Here is a 9,713-nt window from a genome sequence, read left to right as displayed (position 1 = left end):
TGTGCTATGCATCAATAAGTTTAGGTACCAAGCCACCAACCATCCTGGATCCAATGTTCTCTAACTGTCGCATTCAATTGAACAACATAATGTATGCATTTAAACAATAGAAATAAGTACTATAATAATAAATGTAGTCACACTAAAATAAAAAAGGTAGAAAAACACTAAGAATTTTGCCCATAATTAATTGTTGTATTACGTAACCAATATAATTTGTTCGATTTCAAATCAACTTCATCTGAGCCATCAATAGTAATTTATAGACGCAGAGAATTTTAACCCAACTATCCTATCAACATATTCTTCGTATGATGCAAGATGTAGGCTACTATAGCGGTGCATGCTGTTGAGGTTTGGCATGATCTATCAAATGAACAAGACTCACCCACGTAACCCCTTTTTTATCTTTTCAAAGAAAATTAATGACATCCACAATGCATATTATTGCTGGTGTTGATGAATTTGGTTCCAGCTTTTGTCTTGCCTCCCTTTATATATGCTGCAAAGAGGCAAGACTCTAGCATAAAATAAAGAAGCAAAGAAAGAAAATCATCAAAAGTTTTTCTGTTGGAGAGTGAGGGAGGAAAAAAAAAACAAGAAATGGAGCTGGAAAGAGTGCAACAAATTGCTTCGCTATCCAAATGCATGGATACTATTCCAACAGATTACATCAGATCAGAAAATGAGCAACCTGCAGTAACAACCTTCCACGGGGCGGTTCTTGAGGTTCCGGTGATTGATCTGAGCGATCCTGATGAAGGCAAAATTGTGGGGTTGATTTCTGAGGCTAGCAGAGAATGGGGGATCTTCCAAGTTGTCAGCCATGGCATCCCAGATGAGGTTGTGAGGAAACTGCAGCAAGTTGGGAAGGAGTTCTTTGAGCTTCCACTACAGGAAAAAGAACTGGTTGCTAAGATTCCAGGGTCTCAGAATATTGAGGGTTACGGAACAAGGTTGCAGAAAGAAGTTGAGGGCAAGAAAGGATGGGTTGATCACTTGTTCCATATAATATGGCCTCCTTCTGCCATTAACTATAGGTTTTGGCCTAAAAATCTACCCTCTTACAGGTTTGATATTTTCCTCATCATTCATGTTTTTGAAACCGAACAATTAGTTGTCTGCATCATCAAGAGTAGTACTTTGTTGGTTCTAATTTAGCTTTGTCAAGTTTTACATATGCTAGTAAACGCTTAAAAAAGAAAAAAAAAAGGGTAAAAACCCAAAAAAAAAAAAATGACATGCCACCCAAACTTAATTAAAAAGACAATAAAAAAGGAAGAAAAAAAAAATCAGAAAGTACAAAACCAAATTCCATTTGCAAAGTTGGGCTGATTGATACCTTGATGCATTGATGTCTCTTACTGTTAGTAGGATTGATGATTTGTACTATTATGTTGTACTATTGACAATGAAATATGTATATTTAGGATGAGAAGTGTGGATTTAGCATTTTCTGACTTTATGATGCAGACAACTACTCTGTCTTGCAACAGAAAGTCTTTCGATCATGAGGAAATTGAAAGTATTATGGGCGGGCCAATTTGATCCTGATCATTAACATGCCAAAACCAGATTATAAAAGCAAAATTGTCAATTTTTCCCTAAAAAAGAAAAAGTGATACCATTTGGAAGAAGTTTAAAACTTCAACAATTTTGTCAAGGTCAAGCTGTTTCCTTCAATTTGACGTCTCTAATCGAAATCTGATTTATATTTGCTTCTAAAAAAAGATAATCAAAATGTGATTTACATCACAAGAAAATGTAATTTGGTTGCACTGGGCAGTGTAGAATCAGCCTTGTTTTCTGGTTTTTAAAAAGGACAAATTACACTTTACCCCCTGTGATTTAATATTTTATTACATAACCCCCTGATAGTTTTAAAAGTTATATATAACTTATTCGTGATTTGGATTAAAGTGTCAAAGTGATAAAATTTGCAATTCATAATGGAGTTAACTAAAATATCAAAAATACTCTTATGTAAAGTTAAAAATTATTTATTAACCACGGGAGGATTATGTATATATATTGAAAACTACAAGGGTGGTATATGATAAAGCACTAAACCATAAGGGGGTTATATGGTAAAATATAAAATCATACGGGATTAGAGTGTCATGCATATTATGTTTATATATTTTGGTCATTTAAACAATTTAAGTTTTTAAATAAGGGTAATTTTGATATTTTATAAGTTTCATTACGGATGATTATTTCTGTCACTTTGATACTTTAATCTAAATTATGAGAAGGTTATATATAGCTTTTAAAACTAGAGGGGATTATGTAAACATTAGTTATACCACAAGGGGTAAAGTGTAATTTGCCCCTTTAAAAATCGAGTAGTGTGGTGGTGGGGCTTCTGGCGTGGCAGCCGCTATGGGATCCGGATTGTTTGCGGCAAACCACTTCTGTAACATTTAAGGTTGAGATTGGCTCAACCAAACTTGAATTGATCTTGACCATTGATTTAAAATTCAAATGAATTTCAAATCAACAGTCGAGGTTAGCTCAAGTTCTGCTGGGCTGATCTCGGCCATTAAATGCTGTTTGCGGTTGCACAGACAATCCAAATCCACCTCTATGAGGCTTAAGGCAATCTATAGCTCCCAAAAAAAAAAGGCAAGGAGCAACTAGTTGTTGTAGCCTTTTTCTTTTTCTGTTTTCTTGTTTAAGTGGGAAATATGATCTCTCAGTTTTACACAATTTAAGGCATTTATAACTAAGGAGAAAGAATCAAGTGCAGTTAAATATTTTGACGCTTACATGAAGACATATGTTACAGGTTTCTGAAGTAAATAAATAACAGTTTGAGTGCAGTAATATAGGGTAAACTAAATTATATTATTTAAAGCCTTAAAATGTGCTTAAGATATCTATTAGGTGGTCTCAATTGGATAATTGCAGTAGAGTGTGGAAAGATTGCTGTACTATAATACTGCTAATCAAACCCTAAAGGTGATTATTGAGCTTGCTTTCAACTGATATTTAAAAATCAGAATCAATTGAGAATAAGCCTATTGGACACAGAATTTTCACTCATGCTGCCTATACAATTAAGTTGGTAACTCGTATGCCTTCATCATTTTGTACTAATTACCCACTAATTGTTATATCTTCCATTGGAATTTGGATGCCAGAGAGACAAGTGAAGATTATGCTAAGAGGCTTAGAGGGGTGGCTGACAAGATGTTTGAATACCTGTCAAAGGGGCTTGGGTTAGAACCAAGTGAGATGAAGGATGGTATGGGGGGTGAAGACCTCATTTACATGATGAAAATAAATTACTATCCACCATGCCCTCGCCCTGATTTGGCCCTTGGTGTAGTGGCACATACAGATATGTCAGGCCTCACCATTCTTGTCCCCAATGAGGTCCCAGGGCTTCAAGTTTTTAAGGATGATTATTGGTATGATGTCAAGTACATACCAAATGCCCTTATTGTCCACATTGGAGACCAAATTCAGGTAAGTCATTTTCTTGACTGTTCTATGCTTTTGTTTTTTTGTCTCTAAATTATTTGGTATTATTTGCCTGTTACAAATGAATAATTTGCTTATGTTGTTTGCCTTTAAAATTGACATTGGAACTGGCACTGTATGATAGGAATTTATTTCACAGAAATTTAAGTACTTTGTATAGGACACATTTCCTTCATCTTTTTTTTTTTGTTTTGAAATTTATTCGTAGATCTGGATTAACTAATTGTTTCACTAGGAGGTTGTCCTGCAAGACATTGATATGTACAAATTTCCATATGCTACACAGAAATATTCTGACTATAATCCATCAACTTATACTAATTGACTTCTTAAGCTATCTGTAAATTCAATGTAGAAGGTAAATCAATTAAAATGAGGAAAAAATTTCTGATTTTGGAACGGTATACGTCGGATAACTATCCAAATATCCATGGCCATACATGATTTGTGCTATCTCCGCATAAGTGCATGAGCTCTCCAATGTGAGTTTCACAACTATTACGAGGATTTGGCATTTCTTCTTTCAACATACAATTATCTGATTTCCTTGCATGTCTAATGTTTCTTTTTTAATGCTAATTTCACTTTTCCAATTAATCTCTTGATAGATTTTAAGCAATGGAAAGTACAAGAGCGTGTTCCACAGAACAACCGTGAACAAGGAGATGACAAGAATGTCATGGCCAGTGTTCCTGGAGCCACCCCCAGAGCAAGAAATTGGGCCAATTCCAAAGCTTGTGAATGAGGAAAATCCGCCAAAATTTAAGACCAAGAAGTTCAAAGATTATGCCTATTGCAAGCTTAATAAGCTTCCTCAGTAAAGCAAATAGGCAAGTAGAATGTGCTTGGATTATGGATATTGTCTTTAGTGTTTTTTTTGAGCTGGATGTTGTCAGATTAATAAAAAGCAGTTTTAACTTCTATGCAATCTTTTAGTAATTGTTTGATTAACTCTTTAAACCTCGCATCAAGCACTTTACAACTATGTTTTCAGAACCGGACCGGATATCGACTCGGCCGAGGTCAAGGGTCAGGGGTCAATGGGTTCGACCGGGGGTCGATAGGGGGTCGAACCGGATGATGTCATAAATAAAAATTATTTAAAAATTAAATTATTGTATATAAAATATCCAATAACATATTGATATTAATAAAGGTATATTTATATATATTTGATGTTTCAAATATATTTAACAAGAAAATACAAAGAAATTAGAACAATCAAGTAACAATTTATATTATTTAATAAACATTAACAAGTTTAAAATTAAAATTATGGATTTAATTGAAAAATAACATCAAATTTTAGGACAATATTTATAAAGTATGAAATATTTGAAGTATATTAATAAGTTTTCACAATTTAGGGGGTCAAAACATAATATTAAAAAAGTTTGAACTTTTTTTACAAAATCTACTGGTGGACCGGTTTTTCCGGTTCTGTACCGGTCAAACCCGGTTTTTGACCGGAGTTGACCGAGTTTTAAATCTCCCGGTTCTGATGATCAACTCGGACCGGACACTTGGCCGGTTCCCGGTTCAACCGGCCGGTCCGGTCCGAGTTTGAAAACACAGCTTTACAATTACCATAACGATGGATCTGTGTAAAAAGGTGCACTTAATTTGGGAAATAATTCCGATATCCAGACTCGGATCCGTACCTATTTACTCTAACAAAAAAGCAGGTTGGATACAAAATATAGGTTTCCGATCCGGATCGGAACAATATATTAATAATTGTAAAATATAAATAATTCTAAACACATTCTTTTACCAAATTAACAAATAACAAACCCTAGATTGATTTGCAATTAGTTTTGGATTGACTATTGCAAGTTATTTGTGATTAGCTTTGTAATTTAATTTGTTTAAGTTTGGAGATTGATTTGTGGTTGGTTTTGGATTTAATTTTGAAATGATTGTAATTTATTTTTGCAAACTTCTTAATATGTAGGTAGTTTTGGGCCTTATTTTTTGTTGGCCCTTTTCGGGTAGTCCCGAACCCGACTCGAGACCTGTCGAACCTGGTTATGAGACTCTAAACTCAAGACCTGTCGGATATACGGGTCGGGTTTTGTTCTACTACATAACAACGGGTTTGAATACGAAATTTTCAATTTTGGCCCGAACTCGACCCGTTGACAGGCTTAATTTTGGTCTCTTATCTTTGGGATCTTGGTCAATTTAGTTCTCAATCTATTGATGCAATCCTTTTAGTCCCTTATCTTTATAAAAAAGAAAAATATCAATTTAGGACATCTAATAGAAAATTGAAAATTTATAGAGGAGTTATTCAGGTGCAATAAATGTGCATTGTTAAAAATAACCATTTTAATCCATTATCTTCAAAGTTGTTTGTTTTATCCTTTTGATAATATAAACTCTCATTTTTCACAAAATAAAATCAATATAGGACTTTCGATGGAAAATTAGAAAATCCTAATAGAGCCAGTTCTTTGTACTACAAGTCTATCCTTGAAATTTAAAAAAAAATAGATTTTTTTTTTTGAAAAAAAGCACACACATGCAGTAACAGGTATGTGGCGACCTACGAGGAACCAAATTCAATATGACTATAGTGATAATAGACCAAAATAGTCATTTTTGGTGATGCACATACTGTGTTCGGGACTAACTCGGTTAGAAATTTTTAAATTTTGTTAATTAGAGGGTCTAGATTGGCTTTTCATGGTAAAGGTAAGGGACTAAAATGGTTAGAATAATAGATAAGGGATTAACTTGATTAAAACTTCAAAGATAATAGACCAAACTGACCATTTTCAGGTTTGCAGCCTAATCTATAGAAATGCCAAGCTTTTTTATTCAGGAATTGATAAGCAAAAAGCTACTGCAGTTGGTGATATTGTCAAGATGCCAAAAGGACTATTACCTATGACGTATCTAGGCCTACCATTGATATCCTCAAGATTGCTCTACAAAGATTGTCAATCAATATTTGATAAAATATAAGGCAGAGTTAATCAAATCTGTTTTTCTGGTATTCATGTATATTAGTCTAGTGACTTTATTCTACCTTAGGATGTTACTAAGAAAATTGAGAATATTTTAGCAGCTCTTTTGTGGTCTTTTTCAACAAAAATTTTGTTATGGTGATGAAGTGAGTTGGAAGGACATTTGTATGCCAAGAAAAAAAGGTCATCTGGGTAGTCACTTTTTCAATATTATAAGAAAAAATTGTTAATTTTTTGCTAGAATTAGTTCTAAATGTTGCTTAGTACTTAAAGGAGAATTTTGTCCCTTTTACTTGTATATTTTTGGTTGTTTTTGTAGGAATTGGAAATTGGACTTCATTTTGGACAAGAAATAAGCTTGCATTATGTTGATTGAGTCCTAAAGTTCGTAAGGATGACGAGTTTCAAAAATGATTCGAGTTACAAGAAAAAGAAAACGAAGAAAAATATCAAAAAAGAAAGTTGACTCGAATCCCTCCAAAGAATTCGGTTAGTTTTTGGAGGGATTGTCGAAGGGATTCAAGGTGGTAAGTTGGAATAAGAAACAAAATTTGAAGAAAACACATTGGAGGAATCCAGCCAAAGAATTGGCCAATTTTGGAGGGATAACTAGAGGGATTCTGGTCAAATTTTGCGGCTTCCACTTGCATAACTTATTTTCACCTCCATTATTTTACATCTTTTGAGGGATGTTTAGCAACTTATTTACAGCTAAAACATGAGATTCTAGCAGTAATTCTTAACCTTTTTTTTCCTATAATGATGTGATTTACCTTGGAGCCGAAATTGTTGACTTATTTGGAGTTATGTTCTCATTGAAGATGCAAATGAAGGATTTGAATATTTCTCTATGAATAGAACTTGTATCTTTCATTTTAGGAGAGTTTGGAGAAGTGCAAGAAAACATCACAAAAATGTAGATTTTAGCTAGTTTCTTAGTTCTTTAGTTTAGGTTAGTGTATGATAGTTTAGATTAGTTAGTTTCATCCATTTCTTGTATATAGCTAAACTTGGATAAAAATTGAGGGGTAAAGATGGAGAGTTTGATCTCATGTGACAAGGATGATACCTCTCATACCACTTTCTTTCTTTTATTGGATTCCATGCTTAGTTATTATACAAGTTTGGATATTATCTTCATTATGCATTTTTAAAGTTTATGCCTTGAATTTTGATTGAACTTTCTATGATTATTTGTGCTGATTATTTGGCTATTTGATGCTATTGTTTTGAGTATATTATTTAGTACTCTTTCTTTTATAATCATGATTAACTGGTCATTAATTGCAATAATTTTAAGGTATTGAATTTGTAATGATAATTTGAATCTAACATTAGTTCAAAGAAGTGCTAAATTTTGGAAGTACACTCACGAGAATTGAAGTGTACCTGTGTGGCTTGTTCCATCTAATTTCATAAAGGTAATGAATTTATAACTAATTTTATAACCATGAGAGTATGTCTGAATTAGTTATATGTATAGTTGATTCACTACGAGAGTAAGTTTTACATGCATAAGGAAATTACGACATAACTAACTAAGGCTCCGTTTGGATCAGCTATTTTCGAAAGTATTTTTGAAATATTTTACTGTAACAGTGTATATGAAAAACTTTTATTGTTGATATGTTTTATGATGTTTTTGAACGGATTTTAAATATATTTTGGAGTACCTTTTAAAATTAAAAATTTTATTTAGAATGCCTTTTACAAATTCACACTACCACTCGGAATCATCACCACCTCACCTACCACAGCCACCACCCCTCCCTCCTCCTCTATCCTCTCCCTTTCTCTTCCACACCATTCCCCGTCCCTTCTTTTCCCTCTCCCCCAATCTAGCCCCTCCCCTCCCTTCTTCTCTACCGTGATCTAGTTGAAACTAGATCAGATGAAGGAAGGGAGGGGCAGGGGATGGTAAGGAAAAGAGAGGGAATGGGAATAGAGGCGGAGGAAGGAGAGGGAGAAGAAAGAGGGAAGGAGAAGGAGAAATAAGAGAAGGGAGGAGAAAAGAAGAAGGAGAGGGTGGTAGCAGTGGTGGGTGGGGTTGGTGGTGGATAGTGATAATAGGTGGAAGATGTTGTAAAATTTATTTTTTTTAATTTTTTTGTATATTTATGAGTTGTTTTTGATATATTGTATGGATGAGGTGTTTTGGAGTTATTTTTATTTGTGTATTACTGTAACATTGTATTTGAAAAACTATTTTTTGAAAAACAGGTGAATTTAAATGGAGCCTAAGATAGTAGAGCTCAATGATCCAAAAATTGCATTTGCATGAATAGTTAGAGGTATCATGACCTAAGGAGTTTTTATTTGCTATTTTCTTGCACATTTTAGTTTAGTTTTATTTTATTCAATTCATTGATTGTCTAAATAATGGAGGAGCTTTAGTAGCACCGGTAGTTATCCATTCTTTCTTATAAGTTCGATCCTTAATATTTTACACTCAATCTCGACCCATATACTTGCAAAAAAATTATATATGAGATATTTAGAATTTTATAAATGTAAAATTTGAAAGTGGATTGAGCTAAATTCACAAAGAACTTTAGTACTATTACTGCCCATGTGCTCCATCCTAGATTCATGATTATATACAAAAGCAAACCCAACCTTTGTTAGAAGTTGCATCACTCCTATGATCATATAGGTGAAAAAACTTTCAAACTTCATAGGACCAAGCACTAAGAAAGAATTTACACTTCACTAAGAGAGTATAATTTCAATATATAGTCAACCTCTTGTGCACTAGTGGGGTGAGAATGTACACAATAATACCTAGTACTCACAATCATTTAGCAACTTCTTGTTACCCCTTAAACCTTTTCATCAAGTGGTAGTGCTAGAATCGAGATAGGATTCCCATTGCAAGCGATTTTATATTAAGGTTTTAGCCTCTTTACCCAATGATGTTAGATTCACCGAGTCCCTAAACAAGAACTTAGTCGACGGATATCTTTTATTGTTGTATATGAATATACAACAAACACAATGTCATTCTTTTAACGTTTGCTAAGATACTCATATCTTAGACTTAATATGTCTAGATTTATCATTATACCTTATTCAAAATTCTAGATATAGTAGCTACGCACTGCAAACTAAGGAGGCTAGAGGCATAGGCTATGGCCACAAACCCTAAACCACTTCGCCTTTTTATACATGTAGTAGCCAAAGTTTTGACTTCAACAATTAACATCTTATGATCGCAACAGACTCTTGACTAAATTTAGAACAAATACAATTAGCAAA

General features: G+C 33.6%; 1 protein-coding gene across 1 annotated transcript; it reads left to right on the top strand.

Moving 5' to 3' along the window:
* The first annotated feature begins 523 nt into the window (after nt 1-523).
* On the top strand, nt 524-4,414 carry LOC113749007 (flavonol synthase/flavanone 3-hydroxylase). The gene is made up of 3 exons (XM_027292626.1): nt 524-1,070; nt 3,144-3,471; nt 4,095-4,414. The coding sequence occupies exons 1-3, from the start codon at nt 604-606 to the stop codon at nt 4,305-4,307; spliced, it is 1,008 nt and encodes a 335-aa protein (XP_027148427.1). The 5' UTR covers nt 524-603; the 3' UTR covers nt 4,308-4,414.
* Nucleotides 4,415-9,713: the final 5,299 nt, after the last annotated feature.

This window comes from Coffea eugenioides, chromosome 10 (genome assembly GCF_003713205.1).
Source record: "Coffea eugenioides isolate CCC68of chromosome 10, Ceug_1.0, whole genome shotgun sequence".
Classification (NCBI taxonomy): domain Eukaryota; kingdom Viridiplantae; phylum Streptophyta; class Magnoliopsida; order Gentianales; family Rubiaceae; genus Coffea; species Coffea eugenioides.
This window is presented reverse-complemented; position numbering and strand designations above follow the sequence as displayed.

Bases quoted from the DNA above. Each gene is read 5' to 3' on its own strand.
- LOC113749007 (XM_027292626.1), top strand. From the start codon at position 604: ATGGAGCTGGAAAGAGTGCAACAAATTGCTTCGCTATCCAAATGCATG. The intron at 1,071-3,143 runs GTTTGATATTTT...TTTGGATGCCAG, and splicing joins AAAAATCTACCCTCTTACAG to AGAGACAAGTGAAGATTATG. The intron at 3,472-4,094 runs GTAAGTCATTTT...ATCTCTTGATAG, and splicing joins ACATTGGAGACCAAATTCAG to ATTTTAAGCAATGGAAAGTA.